General features: G+C 49.8%; 1 protein-coding gene across 1 annotated transcript in view; it reads left to right on the forward strand.

Annotated features, from left to right (window-relative positions):
- Positions 1 to 4,707: 4,707 nt before the first annotated feature.
- ACAP1 (ArfGAP with coiled-coil, ankyrin repeat and PH domains 1) overlaps positions 4,708 to 25,477 on the forward strand; it is a 46,110-nt gene continuing 25,340 nt past the window's right edge. Inside the window, exons 1-8 of the mRNA XM_083472586.1 lie at positions 4,708 to 5,123; positions 12,602 to 12,659; positions 15,503 to 15,622; positions 19,529 to 19,582; positions 19,982 to 20,040; positions 21,533 to 21,716; positions 23,434 to 23,478; positions 24,310 to 24,405. Of these exons, the coding sequence (XP_083328712.1) occupies positions 4,858 to 5,123; positions 12,602 to 12,659; positions 15,503 to 15,622; positions 19,529 to 19,582; positions 19,982 to 20,040; positions 21,533 to 21,716; positions 23,434 to 23,478; positions 24,310 to 24,405 (882 nt within the window). The 5' untranslated portion in view covers positions 4,708 to 4,857. The remainder of the gene's footprint in view (positions 5,124 to 12,601; positions 12,660 to 15,502; positions 15,623 to 19,528; positions 19,583 to 19,981; positions 20,041 to 21,532; positions 21,717 to 23,433; positions 23,479 to 24,309; positions 24,406 to 25,477) is intronic.

The following is a 25,477-nucleotide window of genomic DNA, read 5'->3' on the forward strand; positions in this document are numbered from 1 at the left end:
TACTGTCCAAGAACTTGCGTCTAGTCCCAGAGAAAGAACCTAAGCAACTTGCTTGTTCAGCAACACTGAGCTGAATATTGTTTTTAATTTGTAGAAAACAGACGTATCCAAACAGTCTGGCCCTAAACATGTTCACTTATAAGCAAATCTCACAGAACTCAACAATATTTACTTTAAGTGAAAATACATATGGCTGCAGTTTTAATTTTTTGTGAAACATTCAAAACTGAACCCACAAGTATCTTTAATTCTATTGCATGCAGCAAATTTATTTTTTGGCACGAGTTCTACCATAAAGTTTTGTGTCATTTGCAGAAAGTTACACAAACAACAAAAATCTATAGATGTTTCCCCATAGTTATTTTCCAACTGAATTTTACTGAAATTTCAGTAGTCTTAAATTTGTGGATCTGCCAGGTTGGTCAGGTGTTGGGAAAGGGCAAAGGGGTATTTAACTTGGGCTTCTTCATGGCTGGAATGTATCCTGGAAGACACAGGCAAGAATCTGCTCACTTTTTGCCTCTGGCCCAGTTTCCCTCTGCCACGTGGCCCTCGAAAGGTTGCCCCAAAGCATAGAATCATAGAATCATAGAGTTGGAAGAGACCACAAGGGCCATCGAGTCCAACCCCCTGCCAAGCAGGAAACACCATCAGAGCACTCCTGACAGATGGTTGTCAAGCCTCTGCTTAAAGACCTCCAAAGTAGGAGACTCCACCACACTCCTTGGCAGCAAATTTCACTGTCAAACAGCTCTTACTGTCAGGAAGTTCTTCCTAATGTTTAGGTGGAATCTTCTTTCTTGTAGTTTGGATCCATTGCTCCGTGTCCACTTCTCTGGAGCAGCAGAAAACAACCTTTCTCCCTCCTCTATGTGACATCCTTTTATATATTTGAACATGGCTATCATATCACCCCTTAACCTCCTCTTCTCCAGGCTAAACATGCCCAGCTCCCTTAGCCGTTCCTCATAAGGCATCGTTTCCAGGCTTTTGACCATTTTGGTTGCCCTCCTCTGGACACGTTCCAGTTTGTCAGTGTCCTTCTTGAACTGTGGTGCCCAGAACTGGACACAGTACTCCAGGTGAGGTCTGACCAGAGCAGAATACAGTGGCACTATTACTTCCCTTGATCTAGATGCTATACTCCTATTGATGCAGCCCAGAATTGCATTGGCTTTTTTAGCTGCCGCGTCACACTGTTGGCTCATGTCAAGTTTGTGGTCAACCAAGACTCCTAGATCCTTTTCACATGTACTGCTCTCAAGCCAGGTGTCCCCCATCTTGTATTTGTGCCTCTCATTTTTTTTGCCCAAGTGCAATACTTTACATTTCTCCCTGTTAAAATTCATCTTGTTTGTTTTGGCCCAGTTCTCTAATTTGTCAAGCAAATGTGGCCCTTGGGCTGGAAAAGGTTCCCAATCTCTCTCTGAGATGGGTCAAAGCACAAATCCCAGCAGTCTTGTGGCCTCACATGGGGATGAGGCGAAGACCTGGAGGGGGTGGGCAAACCTACTGGCTGCCCCAATACCTAAAGAGAGCCTCCCTTGCAGGGCCAGTATACCTGAAAGCGCCAGGCACCACAAACGAAGGGGAAGATTATGAACTTGTGAAGTTTGTGAGGGCATCTGCTTGGTGGCTGCTGTGATGTTCTAGATCAGGGACGTCTGCAATCTAGGTAAAGGACCCCTGACCATTAGGTCCAGTCGTGGCCGACTCTGGGGTTGTGGTGCTCATCTCGCTTTACTGGCCGAGGGAGCTGGCGTACAGCTTCTCGGTCATGTGGCCAGCATGGCTAAGCCACTTCTGGCGAACCAGAGCAGCACACGGAAACGCCGTTTACCTTCCCGCCGGAGTGGTACCTATTTATTTACTTACACTTTGACGTGCTTTCGAACTGCTAGGTTGGCAGGAGCAGGGACTGAGCAACGGAAGCTCACCCCGTCGCGGGGATTCGAACCACCGACCTTCTGATCGGCAAGTCCTATGATCTGTGGTTTAACCCACAGCGCCACCCGCGTTTTGATACTATACTCGACTGAAATGTTCAAATGATTCTTCGATTGTCCTTGAGTTGATCCGCCACAGTTGCGATCCTCTCGTCTCCTGCCACACCTTGTGAGAACCTCTGTTTTAAATGTTGTTTAAACTGAACGGACCACATTGCATGCTGTGGTTAAAAAAAAACCCCAGCAAGTGTGGAACAATGCTGGAAGTAAACAAATTAAAATAATTATGACCCAGGACTATGGAGTTATCCAGAAGCTGGCTACTTTCCTAGGGAAGGCTAGACACCTGCAGACTCTTAACTTGCAAGCCTGAATTCTCCCAGGGAACCATTGCAAGAAATGAAAGTGCTGCAGCGCCTCCTGATGGCCATTTGGGGTAGCACCGCTGTACATATACAATGTCCCCACTGTGGAAGAATTCGCCTCCAGTGTCACTTACGGACTCATTGTTAAAACCGTATTTATGGAATACAATCTTACTCGTCTGTGAGGGGTCGCCCAAAAAGAAGGTATCATGGATTCACGAGGCTGTATCCATAAAGATTGGAAATAATTGTGTGCGTTACATAACAGCAGCAGCAGCAGAGGTAGCATTTTAAATTTTAAAGGTTTTAAATTGTTGTTTTATTTGTCTTGAGATTTTTTTTTCTGTGAGCTTTTTATTTTTTCAAAAAATTTGGGCAGACCCCAGAGATACTTCTTTCTTTGCATTTAACAAAATGTATATACTGCTTAAGGGTGGCGCTCTGGGTTAAACCACAGAGCCTAGGACTTGCCGATCAGAAGGTCAGCAGTTCAAATCCCCGCAACGGGGTGAGCTCCCGTTGCTCAGTCCCTGCTCCTGCCAACCTAGCAGTTCGAAAGCACCTCAAAGTGCAAGTAGATAAATAGGTACCGCTCCGGCGGGAAGGTAAACGGCGTTTCCGTGCGCTGCTCTGGTTCGCCAGAAGTGGCTTAGTCCTGCTGGTCACATGACCCGGAAGCTGTACACCGGCTCCCTCGGCCAGTAAAGCGAGATGAGCGCCGCAACCCCAGAGTCGTCCGTGATTGGACCCTTTACCTGTACCTATATACTGCTTACTCCATAGAGAAGCTGTAAGCCAGTTGTTCCCAAAGGGGGCACTACCACCCCCTGGGAGTGTGCTGCTGGGATTATCTGGGGTGTTTGTGGGGGGTGGTGGTAAGAGGCAAGGGGGCAGCAGAGAGATGTGGGAGGTGTCAACGACCATCGGGCATTAAAAAGCTGGCACAGTCAAACCTCGGTTCCTGAACACTTTGGAACATTTCGGCTCCCGAATGCCAAAAACCTGGAAGTAACTGCTCCAGTTTTCGAATGATTTCTGAAAGCCGAACGTGCTACGTGGCTTCCATTTTGAGTTTCCCTACTGTACTGAGGCTTTTGCTTTTAGTTTTTGGTCGTCGAACATTTCGGAAGTCGAACGGTCTTCCGGAACGGTTTACGTTTGACAACCGGGGTTTGACCGCATCACCAGATATCATGGTGCAGCAGCCCAACCGGACTCCTTCCTCTGCCCCAGCTGCAACAAAACATGTCTCTCCCCTATCGTTCTTACTACAGCCACAGCTGGCACTGCAACCTTCCAACTGCTTAACCTCACCCCCAAAGATGCTCTCCTCCGTTGTCTGCAAAGACAGACACCACCAACAACATCACCACTGTTCAATTCATTAAAATAAATAGTTTAAAGTGGATTTTGAATAAATGTGCAATTACTGTTACTGTTTGGAAATTATCCATGTTATGATCTTCCTTAGTGCAAACATAACTTTTCAGAGAGTAGGGGGTACTGGGGATGAGTTTATGGAACCAAGGGGTGGTGGCCCCCTTTTGAGAAAGTTTGGCGACTACTTTTCTATATGGTTGTTTTTATCTTGTTGTTGTTGAGTCATTTAGTCGTGTCTGCCTCTTCGTGACCCCCTGGACCAGAGCACGCCAAGCCCTCCTGTCTTCCACTGCCTCCCGCAGTTTGGTCAAACTCATGCTGGTCGCTTCAAGAACACTGTCCCACCATCTCGTCCTCCGTCGTCCCCTTCTCCTTGTGTCCTCCATCTTTCCCAACATCAGGGTCTTTGTCCAGGGAGTCTTCTCTTCTCATGAGGTGGCCAAAGTCTTAGAGTCTCAGCTTCAGGATCTGTCCTTCCAGTGAGCACTCAGGGCTGATTTCCTTCAGAATGGATCGGTTGGATCTTCTTGCAGTCCATGGGACTCTCAAGAGTCTCCTCCAGCACCAGAATTCAAAAGCATCCATTCTTCGGCGATCAGCCTTCTTGATGGTCCAGCTCTCACTTCCATACATCACTACTGGGAAAACCGGAGCTTTCACTATACGGACCTTTGTTGGCAAGGTGATGTCTCTGCTTTTTAAGATGCTGTCTACTTTTTTATCTACTTTTATACCACTGTTTTTATCTACTTTTTGCTTTTTTGCAAACCTTTCCAAGATTTTTTTTAAACAATCAAGCGGTATATAAAGTTTATGTAACACATAAATCCAGACATTGCATCGGACCAAACGGATATGCCGCTTACTCCGCAGAGACGCTCAAAGCGGTTTACAAGTATCCAGCCGGCTCCTCCCTCCACTCCTCCTCCTCCTCCCGATGAAGGCCGGCTCGGCCCGGGAATCTTCCCACTTCCCAGCCAACCCGCCTCCTCCTCCTCCTCCACCTCCCTGCGCGCTGGCGTCGTCCCACCGGGCGGAGCTGCCGGAGACTTGCTCCAGGCGGCGCTGCGCGCTCGGCTTCGCAGACCGGCCGCCCGTGCGTGGCTCGGGGTCGTCCCGCAGACCGAGGGGGGGCGCCCTGCTGCCCTCTCCCGGGCGCCGCGAGGATGGCTCCTCCGCCGGGCGCCGCCCGCAGCCGCGCACCCCGCCCCGGGGCGGAGCAGGAGCCGCTGCCGGCGGCGCCTCCTTGCTCCTCCGCGCGCCCCTGGCTGGTCTTGCCTCTGCGCGGCTGCTCGCAGGTCTGGTCCAGGTATCAGCGCCGCCGCCGCCTCCACCTCCGGCCAGGGCTACCCGGAGCGTCCCGGAGAAACGGCGCCGCGATGACGGTCAAGCTGGACTTCGAGGAGTGCCTGAAAGACTCGCCGCGCTTCAGGTGGGTCCGCTTGGCGCGCCGCGCCGTGCGCCCTTGGCCAGGCAGCTGGTGCGCTTTTACGCATCGCGCTCCGGCCGGTGCCAGGCGGAGGCAGGCGGGCTGTCCCGCCGCCACGCAGCTGCCCCGACGGCGCGCCTTGCGGAGACGGCGCCCCCGCTCGCTCCCGCGCACGGCTCCCTTGCCTGCCTTCGCCCGCCTCCCTCCTCCACTGGTTGGAGACGAGCCGGCAGTTCCTTCGGCCTTGGAAAGAGGACGTCCCGGGCCTGCCTTTTTTCCAAACAAACTCAGAAGGAGAGTTTTCGCTTGGGGAGGGAGGGCTGGGCTGCGTTGTTGGAGAAGGGAAGGAAGTGTCGCCTAGTGGTGAGAGCAGAGGCGGCGGCTAAAGACCCAATTGGCGGGGTCCGGAAGAGGGAGAAGTGTTGGGGCTTCGGTGGCGAACCCTAAATGATGGGAGAAATATTGAGGAATGGAAGGGAATCAATCGCTCTTTCTCCTTTTCCGAAGGTGGGGGGGATTTCTCCAATCATATAGGGACCCTTAGGGTCATCTAGTCCAACCCCCTGCCATGCAGGAATCTCTTGATAAGGGGAGAGCTGCCATTTTTGGGGGGGCTTATCTTTGCCTCCCTTTTTGGGGCCCTTTGCTCCCCACTTCTCCTCCCCACTTCTCTCCTTTGCACCAGGATACAAAAGGAGTTTGACAGTGCAGGAAGTGGCAGGAGAAGGTGTGTGTGTAAAATACTACTAAATTGGGGGCTGGGGGGAGGCAGTGTGGAGATGATACTGTGAAGCAAATCGAGCTGCTGGTGGGGTTGCCAACTTTTCAACCAGCTCTCTGCTCCTGTGTCTTTACCAGCAATCAGCGCTGCAGCAATCGCCCTGTTCCTTGCTGTTTGCCCACCTGTCCCTAATGGCGAAGGAGCAGGCTAGGCTTGGGGAGGGGGGGTGATTTTTGGGTGAGGGGCGGTAAGTTGGCAACCCCAGTTTGTCAGGGCTGCTGTGCTGAGGCTCAGGGCGCGTAAACTGTAATGGAGGAGCTAGCGCCACACTCAGCGCTTGAGAATCCGGCAGAGCAGGTGTAAGACTGCGGGCTATTTCTAGCGGTGTGGGTTTGGTAGTGCCCCCTTCTCCCCCCCCTAAAAAAAACCCCACTAGCAGGAGTTTCCGGCCTGTACACATGGGAGCGCAGACCTCACGCTGGAGCCAGGAGGCAGGAAGTGATAACTGGGGCAAGGCTAGAAAGCGTTCCTGGGGTCGCTTGGGCCCAAAAAAACCCCTAAGCTGGCACGTTTCAGTGTGAGGCAGTCACCATTGCCCCATATTCTGTGCCTGGGGTGTACAGTGGTACCTCGGGTTACATACGCTTCAGGTTACATATGCTTCAGGTTACAGACTCCGCTAACCCAGAAATAGAGCTTCAGGTTAAGAACTTTGCTTCAGGATGAGAACAGAAATTGTGCTCCAGCGGCACGGCAGCAGCAGGAGGCCCCATTAGCTAAAGTGGTGCTTCAGGTTAAGAACAGTTTCAGGTTAAGTACGGACCTCCGGAATGAATTAAGTACTTAACCTGAGGTACCACTATATTCGTGTGAAATTTGGGGCCGCTCTTCAGAGAAGCACATCCGTTGAGTGGATTTCTGTTTAACTTTTATATGACATCATTATTTTATACGATTCTTATTGATTGTTGAATGTGACTTTTTTATGTAGGCTGCCTATTTTAAAGTTATGTTTCATTATCACATTTTTGTATTGCATTAGATTATTATAAGAATAATAATTTTTTGTTTCTTCAGCTTGTAAACCACCTTGAGTATTGTAAGCTAGAAAGGCGGGATACAAATTAAAAATGATGACGATGATCCGGCCCTGAAGCATTGTGGTTCAGGCTGGCCCCAAACGCCCGTGTGGGGCAGTGATGTTTTGAGGGGTGAATCTGTTGGGGAACCCCAACTCCCCAGGGTCCTCTCTGGTGGTACAAAAGAGGATGGCGTTGGCTGTATATTTTTCAGAGCTGAGGGACTCAAAAGCCTTTTGGCCAGGCCCCACCAGCAGTAGCATGTTGCTTTAAATCACCATGGTTTCCCTCACCCACCCAGGGAATCCTGGGAACTGTAGTTTGATAAGGGTGCTCGTAGCTGTTAGGCACACCCTTACAGAACTGCAACTCCCAGAATTCCCTGGGAAAGAGTGACTGGCTGTTAAACCGCTCTGGGAATTGTAGCTCTGTGGGTGGGGCTCACCTGACAATGCTCAGCACTCTTAACCAAACTACAGCTCCCAGAATTCCTTGGGTGAAGCCATGATAGTTCAACCAGGGAATTCTGGGAACATTCGCTCTCTGAGAAGGAAATAGGAACCAGCTCCTGACTCTCAGCTCCCAGAATTCTTTGGGGGGAAGCCATGACTGTGTAAAGTGGTATGACAACACTTCAAACCGCCATGGCTTCCCCCAGAGACTTCTGGGAGTTTAAGGCTGCTGAGAGTTGTTCGGAGAGCCCTTTATTTCTCCTCACGGAGCTACGATTCCCAGAACCGTTTAGCAGTCGGCCTCTCTTCTCAGGGAGCTCTGGGAATTGTAGCTCTCGGAGGGGAAATATGGGGTCTCTTGGCAACACCCTCAGCGCCCTTCACCAAACTACAGCTCCCAGGATTCCTTGGGGGAAGCCATGCTAGTTTGACACATCAATCCCACCTCCCAGGAAACTCGGGGGGGGGGAATGGGGTCTCTCCCAATGGCTCTCTGCACCCTTAACCAAACTACAGTTCCCAGGACTCTTTGGGGGAAGCAACGCCTTCTCAGAGTGAAATGGCTCTGAACGTGAACATGGCCCTGAGACTCACAGACGGTGTCCTCACGGTTTCCATTCTCCAGCTGTGTGTGGCTGGGACATGAGAGATTGTTTCCAGGCGTCATGGATTTCCACTTGTAGGATGTTCTGCCACAATTTTCCTCTGGTGGGACGCCCAGTGGGTGGTTTTAAAAATGCTTCTCTTTCCCCAGCTGAGAAAGGCTGCGTCGTCTTTCTCTCTTTCCACAAAACACACACACACACTTTTTTTTGGGTGTGTCACAGCATCGTCAAACTTGTGCTTTGTGTTTGATGCCCGTCCGCCTTGCCTCGTTCCTCCTCGCTTCCTGTGGTTTTGCCACACTTCCCTCCTCGTCGGAGTTGCTTCTGAGTTTCTTCCGCTCCGGTTTGAGCCATAGCCCCGGTGCATTGTGGGGGACGTGTGCGCGGCGGCCATCTTGAAATGGCCTGTGTTGAGCAGATGGAGTGGGAACCCAGTTTGGAGGTGCTTACAGAGCACCTCCAATCTAGGTAACTCAAGTAAAAGCCAGAAACCAGGCAAAATTTGGGAATCAGGCCTCCTGTTGGTCTCCCTGCAGAGGGCCTTCTCGGTGGTGGCACCCGCTCTGTGGAACGCCCTCCCACCAGATGTTCAAAGAGAACAACAACTACCAGACTTTTAGAAGACATCTGAAGGCAGCCCTCTTTAGGGAAGCTTTTAATGTTTGATGCATTACTGTATTTTAATATTTTGTTGGAAGCCACCCAGAGTGGCTGGGGAAGCCCAGCCAGATGGGTGGGGTAATAATAATAATAATAATAATAATAATAATAATAATAATAATAATATTCCAGCCTACCAGACCACATGCATGAGTGTGCTGCTTAGGGTGGGTGTCTTATTATGGGATGGGTGCTCCTCCTCACCCAATTTTGCAGCCTCCTTACAATGCCTCTGTCACCAAAATGCCCGTTCCAAGGAAGACTTGGCAATTTTTTAAAAAGCCATTATTTGTGATATCTCAGTGGCCCGTTTGCAATTCTAAGCCGTTGCCTGGAAGAGTTTATTCCCGACTCTTTCCAGAGGTCCATGTAACATAGAAATTGTAGTTGGACCCATATACACTGAAGATTGAAAGCAGCAGTCAGGTTTTTCTCCCCCCCCCCCAAGAATCTTGGGAACTCTAGTTTGTTCTGGGCGCTGAGAGCAGTTGGGAGTCCTGCCTATTCCCCTTCACAGATCTACAGTTCTCTGGAAGGAAGCCCTGTTCAGGGAAGTTTTTAAAATGTGTGACATTTTAATGTGTTTTTAATCTTTGCTGGAAGCCGCCCAGAGTGGCTGGGGAAACCCAGCCAGATGGGCGGGGTACAAATAAATTATTATTATTATTATTATTATTATTATTATTATTATTATTGATTGTTGAACCACTCTAGGATTTGAATAATAGAATTATAGAGTTCGAAGGGACCCGTACGGTCATCTAGCCCAACCCCCTGCTATGCACGGGGGTCGTCTCTCATTTACTTATTTACTTATTACCTTTCTTTCACCCCAAGGTCCCAGGGTTGGTCATAACATTTGTTATATGGAAAAATTAGGGGCTGACCTCCACTCATTGCCAACCGTGGACTTAGGAGACACCAAACGCCCAGATGGAGAGTTGGGCTGCGAAAGCCAACCCCAAATTTTCCACATATCACGTGAAAACGCAGCATTAAAAACAGAACAACAATCGCAAGACTCAGACGGGTCCTGAAAACCAGGGCAACTCTTGGCACCCTTTGTTGTTGTTGTTTAGTTGTTTAGTCGTGTCCGCCTCTTCGTGACCCCCTGGACCAGAGCACGCCAGGCACTCCTGTCTTCCACTGCCTCCTGCACTTTGGTCAAACTCATGCTGGCAGCTTCGAGAACACTGTCCCACCATCTCGTCCTCCGTCGTCCCCTTCTCCTTGTGCCCTCCATCTTTCCCAGCATCAGGGTCTTTTCCAGGGAGTCTTCTCTTCTCATGAGGTGGCCAAAGTCTTGGAGCCTCAGCTTCAGGATCTGTCCTTCCAGTGAGCACTCAGGGCTGATTTCCTTCAGAATGGAGAGGTTTGACCTTCTTGCAGTCCATGGGACTCTCAAGAGTCTCCTCCAGCACCAGAATTCAAAAGCATCCATTCTTCGGTGATCAGCCTTCTTTATGGTCCAGCTCTCACTTCCATCCATCACTACTGGGAAAACCAGAGCTTTAACTATACGGACCTTTGTCAGCAAGGTGATGTCTGCTTTTTAAGGGTCTCGGCACCCTTAGCAAACTACAATTCCCAGGATTCCTTGGGCAGGAGGAGGGGGAAGCCATGGTGCAGACAGGGCCTTTTATATTGTGTGTTTTTGTTTTTTTTAATGTTGCGGTTTTGTGTTGCAAGCTGCCCTGAGACCTACGGGTACAGGGCGGCATTCAAATTTAATAAATAATAGTAGTTGCTTGTCACACTGAGAACATCTCTTCGTGCGCGGCAAAACCAGTTCGCTGTGGATAGGAAAGGTTTCCAGGCAACTGGCAGGAAGTGGTCGCAACGCCGGCCGAGGCAGGAAGCTTGCGAAGCGACCGCAAGGCAGCTTTCAGGGTTGGCAGAGAAGAACGGAGGTGCTTCTAAAACGCTACTCGGCCCCTAAGCTCAGCTCCTGGGCTCCCCTTCCTAGCTCCTGTACAGATGGTCTTTTCTTGCAAGTTCCTGTCCTGCTAACTGGTATGCCCCACAGAGGACCTTAAGGTCCATAAATAGCAGCACCCTAGAGGTCCCAGGTCAGGGACGCGGGTGGCCCTGTGGGTTAAACCACAGAGCCTAGTGCTTGCCGATCAGAAGGTCGACGGTTCGAATCCCCGTGACAGGGTGAGTTCCCGTTGCTCAGTCCCTGCTCCTGCCCACTTAGCAGTTCAAAAGCACACCAGTGCAAGTAGATAAATAGGTACCGCTGTGGCAGGAAGGTAAACGGCGTTTCCGTGTGCTGCTCTGGTTTGCTGGAAGCGGCTTAGTCATGCTGGCCACATGACCCGGAAGCTGTACGCCGGCTCCCTCGGCCAGTAAAGCGAGATGAGCGCCACAACCCCAGAGTCGGTCAGGACTGGACCTAACGGTCAGGGGTCCCTTTACCTTTGTCTTTAGAAATAACCAGCCCGTAAGGAAGTCAGATTAGCCTCAACCAGAGGCCAGGGCTTTTTCAACACTAGCTCCAGCCTGGTGGAATGCTCTGTCTCATGAGACCAGGGCCCTGCGGGATCTGATAAAATACATAATTTTTAAAAGGAAGGTGTGCCGAGGAGGGTGACCAAGATGATTGAGGGTCTGGAAACCGAGCCATATGAGGAGTGGTTGAAGGAGCTGGGTACGTTTAGCCTGAAAAAGAGGAGATATGAGAGCCATCTTCAAATATCTGGAGGCCTGCCCCATGGAAGAAGGAGCAAGCTTGTTTTTCGCCTGTTTTGGAGGGTAGAACCCAATCCAATGGATTCGAGTTTCAAGAAGGGCGATTCTGAGGAAACATTAGGAAGAGCTTTTTGATGGCAAGACCCGTTTGCCAGCGGAATGGGTAAAATGGGAGGTGATGTTCTGGTGGCTAAACACTTGCCTCGTAGAGGGAAGCGGGAGCTGAGTGCGAGAGCCCTCTCTGCCTTCTGCAGTTTCCAGCAACTGGTATAATCTTCATACGTAAAGTGGGAAATAGAGGCAGAGTGAATGGTTTCCCCCAGGCCACGTACAAGACAGAAGTATTGTTTTGGGGGGACAGGAGGCGGGCAGGTGTGGGGGACTCCCTGGTCCTGAATGGGGCAACTGTGCCCCTGAAGGACCCAGTGTGCACCCTGGGAGTCATTCTGGACTCACCGCTGTCCATGGAGGCGCAGGTCAGTTCTGTGTCCAGGGCACCTGACTGCCAGCTCCATCTGGTGCGCAGGATGAGACCCTTCCTGGCCGCAGACTGTCTTGCCAGAGTGGCGCATGCTCTGGTTATCTCCTGCTTGAACTACTGCAACACGTTCTACATGGGGCTACCTTTGAAGGTGACCCGGAAACTACAACTAATCCGGAATGCGGTAGCTAGACTGGTGACTGGGAGCGGCCACCAAGACCATATAACACCGGTTCTGAGAGATCTGCATTGGCTCCCAGTACGTTTCCGAGCACAATTCAAAGTGTTGGTGCTGACCTTGAAAGCCCTAAACGGCCTCAAAGGCCCAGTAGACCTGAAGGAGCGTCTCCACCCCCATCGTTCAGCCCGGACACTGAGGTCCAGCGCCGAGGGCGTTCTGGCAGTTCCCTCATTGCGAGAAGTGAAGTTACAGGGAACCAGGCAGAGGGCCTTTTCGGTAGTGGCACCCACCCTGTGGAACACCCTCCCTACAGATGTCAAGGAAATAAGCAGCTATCTTATCTGAAGGCAGCCCTGTTTAGGGAAGTTTTTAATATCTAATCCTGTTTTGTTTTTAACACTCGATTGGGAGCTGCCCAGAGTGGCTGGGGAAACTCAGCCAGATGGGCGGGGTATAAATATTATTATTATTATTATTATTATTATTATTATTATTATTATTATTATTAGGTCTGTGGCTGATGCAGGCCTTGAACCCATGTTAAATCCCGGTTATGCACCTGTGCTGATATTTCTCTCCTCCCTCTTATTTCCCTCGCCCCCCAACCTCAGGGCTGCCATTGAGACGGTGGAAACGGAGGTCTCTGCTTTGGAGTCTCAGCTGGAAAAGGTGAGGAAGCGGCGATCGGCTTGCAAGGGTGCTGAGCTGTGCGGTGGGAGACTTTGCAAAGGGCTCCTTCTCTTGTCGATAGAAGGACTCGCTCCTGGGAAACGGCAAATTCTTCCCCACAAGCTCGAGCAGAAAAGCTTGTTGACACGGCTGTAAAAACCCAGAAAGGGCAGAGGGGCTTTGGGGTCACATGGGATGAAGCATCCTTAGACCTATCCGGGGCCCACACCGTGCAGGCCTTGCAAGGCAAAAACAACTGTCGTTTGAAATACAGTCATACCTCGGGTTACAGACGCTTCAGGTTGTGTTTTTTTGGGTTGCGGACCCGCCGAAACCCGGAAGTACCGGAACGGGTTACTTCTGGGTTTCGGCAGTCGTGCATGTGCAGAAGCGCTAAATCACGCTTTGCACGTGCGCAGAAGCCTTGAATTGCAACCCGCACATGCGCAGACGCAACGCTGCGGGTGGCGAACGTGCCTCCCGCACGTATCACGTTCACAACCCGAGCGTCCACTGTAGTAATGAAATGCAACAGAGGGGAGACCGCATAGGGGAAGAGAAATGGAAGTGGGGGCGGTGAACAGGGAATACTCTGCATTTGTTATTTTCCCTGATTTTAAAAATACAACCATACCTCGGATCCTGAACGCCTTGCGAGTCGAATTTTTGGCTCCCGTACGCCGCAAACCCGGAAGTGAGTGTTCCGGTTTGCGAACGATCTTTGGAACCCGAATGTCCTCCGTGGGTTCCGATTGGCTGCAGGAGGTGCTTCCTGCAGCCAATCGGAAGCCGCGCCTTGGTTTCCGAACGTTTTGGAAGTTGGACGGACTTCCGGAACGGATTCTGTTTGGCTTCCGAGGTACCACTGTACAGGGGACGCTCGGGTAGCGAACGTGATCTGTGCAGGATGCACATTTGCAACCCACAGTGGCGCATCTGCGCATGCGCAGGTTGCGACTCGTCGCTTATGCGCAAAGCGCAATTTAGTGCTTCTTCGCATGCGCGACCGCCGAAACCCGGAAGTAACCCGTTCCGGTGCTTCCGGGTTTCAGCGGGTCCTTAACCCGAAAAAACACAACCTGAAGCGTCTGTAACCCAAGGTATGACTGTACAGTGGTGCCCCGCAAGACGAATGCCTCGCAAGACGGAAAACTTGCTAGACGAAAGAGTTTTCCGTTTTGGAGGTGCTTCGCAAAACAAATTTCCTATGGGCTTGCTTCGCAAGACGACAATGTCTTGCGAGTTCCTGCTGGGTTTTTTCCCCTCCCCCCCTTTTTCTAAGCCGCTAAGCCGCTTATCAGCTCATCCGATCAGCAGATAAGCCGCTAAAAGCCGCTAATAGCGCTAATCCGCTAATCCTTCAATGGGCTTGCTTCGCAAGACGAAAAAACCGCTAGACGAAGAGAATCACAGAACGGATTCTTTTCGTCTTGCGAGGCACCACTATATATATATATATATATATATATATATATATATATATATATATATATACACACACACACACACACACACACACACACACACACACACACACATATACATACATACAATTTTCCCCCACCCGAATTTCCATTTTTAAAGATCCTGTTTTTCCTCGGCGGAACTTGTGGTTCTCTCTCCCCTGATCCTCGTCTTCTTCACAACAACCTTGTGAGGTGGGCATAGGCTGTGAGAATCTGTGGGGAGAATCTGTGGTTGTTCAGGCACAGGCGGACTCCAGCCTGCAACTCAGTCGGCCTCTGGCTTTGCAGACTGATGGGATCCCAACCTCTTAAATGCAAGCATGCTGTGTTTAAACACGAGGGACCCTAGAATTTGAGAGCTGGATCTGGTCGATCTTCCAGTGCCGAAAGAGGATGGCTTTGCCGCATTCTTATTTATTCACAAGCTCCCATTGAACTCATTTCCTTGCCTACTCAAGTGTGGTGTATTATTTATTATTTATTGAATTTTGCACTGCCTTTCATCCCAGGACCAGAGGGCGGTTTGCAATGTAGCGGTTAGAGTGTTGGACCCGGACTTTGGGAGACCTGGGTTCAAATCTCCACGCAGCCATGACCCTTAACTGCCTCTCCCGGCCTACCTCGCAAAGTTGTTGTGCGGAATAAATTGGGAGATGGGTGGGACCAGGTAGCTGCCATTTTGAGCTCTTTGGTGGGGTTTGCAAATTCAACGAATAAACAAAATATCACGGTTGCTTATTCACGGCTGTGAAAAGCTTGGGGCTTATTTATGAACCGCATCGTAAGAACAGGAATTCGGTAGCGACAGGGTCCAGTCTTATTGGATAGGGAATGCTTGGGCAAAGAGATGTGCTATTATGGGATGTCTGAAGCTGCTGGGGGCTGCCGATTCGTACGGACCGTGAGCAATGGGGTCTGTTCCGCCTGGCCTTTGGTTTGGACTCAGTCTGACCCCTATGTTTCCCTCCCCTTATGGTCTTGATTTATCGGCTACTTTTAAAACGAGGCTGCATTTTAAATTGCATTTTAACCTGTATTTTAAATTGGTTTTTTATTTTTATTTCCCCCCCCCTATTAGGTTTTTGCTGTGATTTTATTGGTGTTAGCTGCCCTGAGCCCTGCTCTGGCTGGGGAGGGCGGGGTATTAATAATAATAATAATAATAATAATTTATTATTATTATTATTATTATTATTATTATTATTATTATTTGCAGTAAAAATGAGCTGGGAGGGAGGGAAAGCTGAGATTTCCACATGGGGAGGAGCGTTGTTCTGCCTTCCCAGGCAGTGGGCTGGCGTTGGCCGGCACCCCTGCCCATCTCTCGCGTTGCCTGACCTCCCTGTTCATTGCCCCCTCTCTCCTGCCCACCCCCAGCTCCTCAAACTCTGCACCACGATGCTAGATTCGGGGCGGCAGTACTGCACCCACAGCAAGAATTTCGTCTCCGGGGTCCAGGAGCTGTCTCAGAATTCCCCGGGGGACACCATGATGAGCGTAAGTTTGCTCAGGGGAATGGGGACGGGCGGTCGTGCCTGGAGGAAAGGAGGAGGAGGAGGGAAGAGGAAAGGTGTGCGAGCCCAGATACCAGGATGGAGGGGCATCTCGTTCGAATGTGGGGTGTGGAAGGGGAAAGGTCGCTTTCTTGCCTGAGCTAGCCTGCCCGGCATGTGCCGAGCCACTGGGCTTGAAAGACGGGTTTTGCCGAGGCCTGGGGGGGTCACGAAAGGAGCTGTGATTTTTGGGCACACCTTTTTTGGGGGGGGTGGGAGCGTTGGCTTAGCAGCGAGGTGACCGGGTGCAGGTAAACATCGTTAATCACCTAATTGCGCCATTTTATTTGAGGTCTGGGAGTGGGGCAGGGCGACTGGGTGACCTGGAGCCAGTTCTCCACCCCATAGAACCTGTTTTCACAGCCGGGGGCTTAGCTGTGCCTAGGCAGTGCCTCTGAACATGTGCAGAGTGCCCTTCGCTGGCGAGTGCCTGGGGGCTAGGGGAGCCCCTTCTCTCAGGTTCCACCTGACGCGGCGTTTCTTACTTATTAGTTTTACTCTGTAAAATTTACACGCCGCTTGAATGTTGTTGTTTTTATAAAAAAGCAACAACCGCCAAAGGATTTATGTGAGAATGAAACGAGAACTATCAATAATAATAATACTAATAACACTACTACTAATTTATTTACTATCCCACCCTACCCAGCCAAAGCTGGGCTCAGAGCGGCTAACAACAGTTTACATAAAATCACAAACAATCTATAATAATAAAGTTATATAGATAGATAGATATAGATATGTGTGTGTGTGTGTGTGTGTGTGTATAAAATAATATAATATATATTATTTATTATATATATAAATAAAATAATATAAATAATATATGTTATTTATTATATACTGTATATGTGTGTGTGTGTGTGTGTGTGTGTGTGTATATATATATATATATATATATATATATATATATATATATATATATATATATATTGTCCAGTAGCACCTCAGAGACCAAATTAAGTTTGTTCCGTGTACATGCACACTTCAGATACGAAAGCTTATACCAGAACAAACTTAGTTGGTCTCTGCGGCGCTACTGGACAATTTTTTATTTTTTATTATTTTTATTTTAACTGCGTCAGAACCAGCACGGTTACCTACCTGAAATTAGAACTATCAGTAAAAGTCTTTCAAAACAATTTTTTAAAAATGTCCGCCTAAAACTTTAAAATCGGCGCTGAAGTAAAAAGAGATGGAAACTGTTTTGTTGCCATCTACCGTATTTTTCGCTTTATAGGACGCACCTGACCGTAGGAGGCACCTTGTTTTAGAGGGGGAGAACAAGAAAAAAAATATTCTGAATGAAACAGTGGATGTATGATTTTTTGTGGAGCCCCTTCCATTTCTCCTGCCACTTCGCTGAAGGGGCGCTGTGCAGAGAGGGGGAGATTTTTTTTTCTTGTCCCCCCCCCCAAACCAGATGCGTTCTCTGCGTTCAAGGTGCACACTGACCCCTCTCGCTCTCCAGGCTTCAGTGAAGGCAACCCGAAGCCTCCGGAGCGCGGCGGGCGTTCCTTTCGACCTTCGGGTTCTTTTCGACCTGCTCTTTGGGGCTGGCGGTGGGGGGAAGCGCTGCTTTGCCCCACCGCCAGCCTCAAAGATCCCTGAAGCCTTCGGAGCGCAGCGCGAGTTCCCGCTGCGCTCCGCAGGCTTTGGAGCCAGGAGAGTCTTCAGCAAAAGGAACCTGAAGCCTGCGGAACGCAGTGGGAACTCGCGCTGCGCTCCGAAGGCTTCGCGTTGCTTTCGCTGAAGCCTGGAGAGCGAGAGGGGTCGGTGCGCACTGACCCCTCTCGCTCTCCAGGCTTCAGCGAAAGCAACACGAAGCCAAGGAGCACGGAGGGAGCGCTCCCTCTGCGCTACGGAGGCTTCGCCTTGCTATCGCTGAAGCCAAGGAGCCTGCATTCGCTCCATAGGACGCACACACATTTCCCCTTAATTTTTGGAGGGGAAAAGTGCGTCCTATAGAGCGAAAAATACTTAAAGCGCATGACTCCCCCCCCCCGAGAGCAACCGGGAACTGTAGTTCTCCCCTTCGCCAAACTATAACTCCCAGCACCCGCAGCAGACTACAGTTCCTGGGGTTCCTTTTTCAGAGGGGTAAAGTTGTAATAATAATAATAATAATAATAATAATAATAATAATAATAATAATAATAGATTATTTATACCCCGCCCATCTGGCTGAGTTTCCCCAGCCACTCGGGGTGGCTTCCAGTCAAGTGTTACAAACAATACAGCATTAAATATTAAAAACTTCCCTACACAGGGCTGCCTTCAGATGTCTTTTAAGGAGAAGATAGCTGCTTATTTCCTTGACATGTGATGGGAGGGCGTTCCACAGGGAGGGCGCCACCACCAAGAAGGCCCTCTGCCTGGTTCCCTGTAACTTGGCTTCTCGCAGTGAGGGAACCGCCAAAAGGCCCTCGGAGCTGGACCTCAGTGTCCGGGCAGAACGATGGGGGTAGAGACGCTCCTTCAGGTATACAGGACCGAGGCCGTTTCGGGCTTTAAAGGTCAGCACCAACACTTTGAATTGTGCTCGGAAACGTACTGGGAGCCAATGCAGACCGGTGTTATGTGGTCTTGGCGGCCGCTCCCAGTCCCCAGTCTAGCTGCCGCATTCTGGATTAATTGCAGTTTCCGCGTCACCTTCAAAGGTAGCCCCACGTAGAGCGCATTACAGTAGTCCAAGTGGGAGATAACCAGAGTTTGCACCACTCTGGTGAGACAGTCTGCAGGCAGGTAGGGTCTCATCCTGCGTACCAGATGTAGCTGGTAGACAGCCGCCCTGGATACAGAACTGACCTGCGCCTCCATGGACAGCTGTGAGTCCAAAATGACTCCCAGGCTGCGCACCTCGTCCTTCAGGGGCACAGTTACCCCATTCAGGACCAGGGAATCCTCCACACCCGCCCGCTCCCTGTTCCCCCAAAACAGTACTTCAGTCTTGTCAGGATTCAACCTCAATTTGTTAGCCGCCATCCATCCTCCAGCCGCCTCCAGACACACAGGACCTTCACCGCCTTCACTGGTTCTGATTTGAAAGAGAGGTAGAGCTGGGTATCATCCGCATATTGATGGACACCCAGCCCAAACCCCTGATGATCTCTCCCAGCGGATGCATTCAGATGTTAAAAAAGCATGGGGGAGAGGACAGAACCCTGAGGCACCCCACAAGTGAGAGCCCAGGGGTCTGAACACTCATCCCCCAACACCACTTGTGAGCGTTGAATGTATGGCATGGGCAGGAAGCTATACTGACGCGCACCGCCGCTGCATGTTTTTGCCGCATGTGTGTTGGGGGGGTGTTTAGGTGACCGCACATCGCTTTCCCGCCACTTTGTCATGAGTAGCCAGACCAAAAGGGCTTTTGCATTCGATGTGGTGGTTTCAAGTCAAACAGCAGCGCCCACCACTTCCCTCTGAGCAAACCAAGGGCTGTTTGTGGCGGGCGAAACGGGGAATGCTTAAGCCTGGGGGTGCCGAGGGGGGGGGGGCGGCGTTCAGGTCAGTCTCTAAATTTGGAGCCTGCCTGGATATTTCTGCAGCCCACAACGAGCTCTGAAAAAAAATTACGGGGGAAACAATGAGATCTAGAAACTTGTTTTTTTTTAAAAAAAATGGGGCTAGCAGAGAAGGCGTTGCAGATTCCAGCCTGCAACGTGCCTTCTGTCTCTGCTCTGATCCCCAGATCGTAAGCAGGGATACCGGGAGATCCCAAACCCTTTGCCCTCTCCCAAACGCCTCTCTTCCTTGCTTGATTTGCTCCCTTGTCGCAGACGGGGTAGGGCTGGATGACCTCTGGAGGGCCCTCCCTTCCAACCCTGCGGTTCCCCTTGTTTTCCAGGAGTGCCTTGAGAAGTTTTCCGAGAGCTTGAAGAAGATGATTGACGGCCACGAGGTGAGCGGCGTCACCCGTCTTTCCGTCGCCCTCCCCCTGCGCCTTCCTCTTTCCCAAAGGTGCTCAGCCGCTCTGTCACCCTCCAAATATGGGTGGGGAGAGGTTGAGAACCTAGGAAGGAGTCGAGACCATCGGTCCATCTAGCCCTATATTGCGTGCACTGGCTGGCAGCAGCTCTCGGTCAAGGGAGATTCCCAACCTAGCTGGCCATAGCAGGGCTTGGACCCGGGACTTTTCCGTGCGCAAAGGAGGCAGAGATCCGTAAGCTCTGGTCCTAACCCAGCAGAGGAAGCTGCCTTATGCTGATCTGATAGCTCAATAGTCCCTACACGGACTGGCAGCAGCTCTACTTGGAGGTGAACTGCGGCCCTTTTATCTTCCTGCCTTTCTTTGTCATAGGAGCTTCTAGATACGACACAACAGTCCCTCAAACATCAGCTGCAGAGTCTGGTGAAAGAGTATGTATTGTGATTGGGGCGCCCGCTCCGAAGGGTCGGTTTTTTGTGTGGGGGGGGGTACCAGAAGGAAGGCAGCTACAGGTCGACCAGGTGGGGGGCAGTTTTGTGTTTCAAAGGGGGAGGGTGTCGAACCTTTCTTGTATGTCCCGTGCTGTGTTTGGTCCTCGAGGGTGGATCCAATAGCTGCTCCCATTTCCTGTGGCGGTGAGTTCCACAGATCACTTGTATACCTCGAGCCTGTAAGGTTCCCTTTTCGCAGCTGCTGTTGCTGCAAATACCCAGCTAACACTTTCCGGAGCCCTTCACTATGAAAGAGAAAATTGCAAGCCATAATAATAATAATAATAATAATAATAATAATAATAATTTATTTATACCCCAGCCACCCGGGGCGGCTTCCAACGAAATATTAAAATACTGCAATGCATCAAACATTAAAAGCTTCCCTAAACAGGGCTGCCTTCAGGTGTCTAATAAAAATCTGATAGTTGTTGTTCTCTTTGGCATCTGGTGGGAGGGAGTTCCACAGGGCAGGTGCCACCACCGAGAAGGCCCTCTGTCTGATTCCCTGTAAAGCATGGGTAGGCAAACTAAGGCCCACGGGCCGGATCCGGCCCAATCACCTTCTCAATCCGGCCCACAGCCGGTCCGGGAATCAGTGTGTTTTTCCATGAGTAGAATGTGTCCTTTTATTTAAAATGCATCTCTGGGTTATTTGTGGGGCATAGGAATTCGTTCATTTTTATTTATTTTTTCAAAATACAGTCCGGCCCCCCACAAGGTCTGAGGGACAGTGGACTGGCCCTCTGCTGAAAATATTTGCTGACCCCTGATGTAAAGCTTTAGATTTTGTGGGCAGTTGTGGTTTGGGCAGCTGCCAGCGCGAAATTATACTGGTGTTAACCACCCTGAGCCCAGCTCTGGCCGGAGAGGGTGGGGTATAAATAAAATTTATTATTATTATTATTATTATTATTATTATTATTATTATTATTATTATTATTATTCCAGGAGTTCCTGAGAGCTGAAACCTTTCAGCTAATCGTCCCATAGATTTTAGTAAACATTTTTGGTAGATTGGCATACATTTATTATGTACGGTGCGAAAGAGGAGTGTGGGGCTCTGCTACGTTGCTTATATTAATAATAATAATAATAATAATAATAATAATAATAATAATAATAATAATAATGTATTTTATTTTATTTTATTTTATTTTATTTTATTTTATTTTATTTTATTTTATTTTATTTGATTTTATTTGTACCCCACCCATCCAACTGGGTTACCACAGCCGCTCTGGGTAGCTACAAAAGTAGAGGGGTCTAACCGCCGATGTAATCCGACCTTGTGGAATTGAAGAGCTGGGAGGGTGGGCCCTCCAAAGCTCATCCATCCCAACCCCCTCACGTCTCCAGAGAGGGCGGAGGTTTTTTCTGATCCAATATGTCTCCTTGCCGTTTTGCGATATGACAGAAACGTGTGTTTCAGGGACATGAAGCAGTTCAAGGAGACCCGGAAGGAATTCGAACGCGGCAGCGAAAGCCTGGCCAGTGCCCTGCACCACAACGCCGAAGTACCGCGGCGACGCCACCACGAGGCCGAGGAGGCCGTGGTCGCCCTGAAAGCCGCCCGAACCACCTTCCGCGCCCGAGCCCTCGACTACGTGCTGCAGGTGGGCCGCGGGCGGGCAGCTCGGACTCCTGGGTCCTTTCCATAGCTGTCAACCGTCCCTTATTTGGCGGGACAGTCCCTGATCCCAGCGCCGTGTCCCGCTGCTGTCCCTTATTGATGATGTCCCTTAAATTTCCCGGGTTTCAAAGGAAGCAGCTCCTCTCCCTCCCTCCTTGCCGGCCAGGGAGGAGGGAGGCTCCAACTGTGTTGCTTGGCTGCGTTGCTCACCCAATAAGGAGTCTGAGAACGACTGGGGGGTGGAGCTTGCATGCCTTGTGCCAATCAAATCGGCCGCGTTGCCTGGGGACTCGCCTTTGCTCAGCGCTTCCCAGCGGAGAGGTGACGGTGGTTTTCCTTGCTGCATCCCCTTTGCCGGGTTGCTGCGCTGTGGGAACCACAGCTTGAGGCTTCGTTTGGCTTCTGGCTGGGCTTTCTGCCTTTGGCTCAGAGGGGCTCAGAAGCTGAACATACCTGTGCCCAGAAAATTCCTTATTTTGGCTGCTGATCCCTTATTTTCGAGGCTTCTGGTCCCTTATTTTCAAATCTGTAAATTGACAGCTACGGTGCTTTCCTCGGCTCTGGGGGAGAGCAGCAGGACCCAGCGGATTCCCCCTCCTGTCTGATTTCGCCTGGGTCTTGGAGGGCCTTTCCCAATGCAAGGAGGGCGTTCCCTTGGGGTCAACCTCGTTGGGGGTGGTGTTTTGGGGCGGGGCCAGGGCAAAGTGGGCGTGGCAAAGGGGCGTGGCCCTCCTTTTGGTATTTATTTATTTATTATTTTATTGATACAGCAAGAAAAGAAGAAAGAGAAAACACAAATACCAAATTGCACACAGGAATAACCACAGACATTATGTTATTATTATATTATATTATATTATATTATATTATATTATATTATAGACATTATATATATTATAAACACTAAAACAACAACAAGACGTTGACTTCCACCAACCCCACAGCACCTCCTTTATCTCTCATTGTGTCTTCCTGTTTTCCTTATCATCTCTGTCCTAACATCTAGATATAAATCCTTCTTTCATATCCTTTCACTTCACAAGGTTATTCCAGACTCAGCCAGATTTCTGCCCTCAAACCTTGACTTTTGAGGTATTCATTTAGGCACTCCCATTCTTTTTTTACTTCACTTTTTGGTTTTTGTCCTGTTACGTCTGTCAATTTGGCTAATTCTAAGTATTCAGAGAGCTTACATAGCCACTCTGCCCTAGTGGGTAACCGATTCCCTTTCCACCAGGATTCTTGCTGCAGACGTTGCATATAAGAAAAATTTAGTTTTGTCTTTGGGAATATCGTCATTTAAAATTCCTAAAAGGAATGCCTCTGGCCTTTTACTATATGATATTCTTAATATTTTCTTTATTTCTTCGTGCGTGAGAAATTTTTTAAAAGGATAAAATGAAAGTTGGGGGAGGGTCTCTGGGCGAACGCCATGCTTGGCGCTGGGAGCAAAGTACGAAGGACCCAAGCGACGGAACGGGCTTCTCTGTCTTTCTTTTTTACAAATAAAAATAAAAAACAAAATTTTATTTAACATAATTATTACAAAATACAAGCAAAATACATACATATTTTTTCAGATAAGCACACACATATATAAAAAAAGAACAAAAAAGAGAAAAGGGGAAAAGGAAAAGAAAAAATAAGAAGAAAAATTGCAAAAAGAAGAAAAATTGGAAGAATTCTTCTCTGTCTTTCAGATCAACGTGATCCAGTCGAAGAAGAAGTTTGAGATCCTGAAGTTTGTGAGTAGCCGACAGTTTGTGGTTCGGTGTTGGCCAGCCAGAAATTTTGGACTACAAATCCCATCAGCCCCGGCCAGCTATGGACCAGGGGGTTAAATCCTGGTTCTCTGGCTGTGTACCTGTACTGTGTGGCGCGCTGGAATGTGTATTGGAAAAACTGGGTCGCCCACCCTCAATTCAACCTCAGCCTGTTTTCAGGCTTAGGTCTGAAGCACATGCAGAAATGAGGGTACCTCTGAGCACACGCAGAGTTCCCCCTGCCCTGCGATAACCACCTATAGCCATCTCCCACTTGCCTAGGCTTTCCTAGTAAAAAAAACCGGTAGCTTCTAGGCAACCCCAGACCCCCGAACCTTTTTCTTTTAAAATCATAGCTGCTAATAATAATAATAATAATAATAATAATAATAATAATAATTTATTTATACCCTGCCCATCTGGCTGGGTTTCCCCAGCCACTCTGGGCGGCTTCCAACAAAACACTAAAATACAATAACCTATTAAACATTAAAAGCTTCCCTAAACAGGACTGCCTTCAGATGTCTTCTGAAAGTTTGGTACTTTGCCAGCAGACCAGCTCCTACCGCGAACCGTTTTCTACGCCTGCTGATTATGCCAAAAAACTGTTTAGGAATCTGTGCCCGAGTTTGCTCTCCTCCTCTTCCCTCCCTATTCCCCTTTCCTTGCGTGCTGTGCTTTTCTTTGTTCAAGATTATAAGCCTGCCGTCGGGGATGTCTCATTTTAACCGACCGTATAGTACGTTGCTCTTTTCAGCCCAAGAGCCGGGTGCGAACACTCGTAACTTCAGCAGCTGCTTCCTGTTTTTCCAGATGTTGACGTTCATGGAGGCTCAGTCGTTCTACCTGGAGCAGGGGTTCCAGACGGCAAAGCGGCTGGAGCAGTATCGGAAGGACTTGGCAGCTCAGGTGAGCACCCGGAGGAGTCCAGGGAGGGTGCTGGGTTCGAAGGAAGCGGCGAGGAGATGGGCAGGCAGGAAAGAGATAACGTTCTCCTTCCTCTGTCATAACACTGGAACTCAAAGACAAACCGACAAAGCTGAGCGTTGGAAGATGTAGGACAGATACCCAGTTAGACTGTGGAACTCCCTGCCACTGGGTGGCTGTAAAAGAGGACTGGATAAACTCACAGAGGAGCGAGAGCTATTGATGTTTACCAGCCGCAGTTCCTATGCTCTGTCGCCACTGTCAGAAGCAGGAAAAGCTTATGGGTGGGGTTTGCTGGAAACGGCAGGACAGGGGAATCGCGCTTGAGTTCGAATCCTGCTTGCTGGGCTAGATGGATTCAGCTGGCTTCTCGCTATGATTTTCTCCTGCTTGCCTCCTGGCAACTGCTAGAGAGGGAGAGGGAGGAAGCTGGCTTGGGCGGTGGGAGGCTGGAGAACCAGCCCTGTCAGCAAAGAAGAATCGGATCAAAACAGGATGCAGGAATTCAGATTCCATGCCGGCTGCCGAAATGCGGCAACCTCTGAGCTCCGCTTCTGACTTTTCGAGGTAGGCACCTCGGCTGATAGGAGATTCTTTGCAGAGTGCCTGTGATCGCAAGACCGGCGAGAGGGAAAGCTTGGAGGCGGGTGGAAACGATTTGGATGTTGGGAGGAAAATGCTGGAATTGGGGGTTTCTGATTCTGGGTTCTCCAAGCCCATAATGAGGACTAAGACCCTGACATGGCCGGCGGTGCAGCTGTAAGGGTTCGTGGCAAGTGACTCCTGCAGGCGCCGTGTGGATTATTTTCGGTGTTGCTCCCCTAGGGCGGGAAGCCCTCTGGAAGGCTGTTACAGCCTTGGCCGATTTGGTAGCCTCCCGATGTTGGACTACAAGTCCCATGCTCCAGCGCAGTCCAAACATATGGAGGGCGAAGTTTGCTCTGAGCCAGCGTTCTTCGACCTTGGGTTGCCGTTGGACTGCAACTCCCATCATCCAGGGCAATCGGCTGAGCTGACTCAGGCTGATGGGAGTTGTAGTACATGTGGAGATCAG

Source organism: Podarcis liolepis (genome assembly GCF_965112155.1).
Source record: "Podarcis liolepis genome assembly, chromosome: 13".
In the NCBI taxonomy this organism is placed as follows: Eukaryota; Metazoa; Chordata; class Lepidosauria; order Squamata; family Lacertidae; genus Podarcis; species Podarcis liolepis.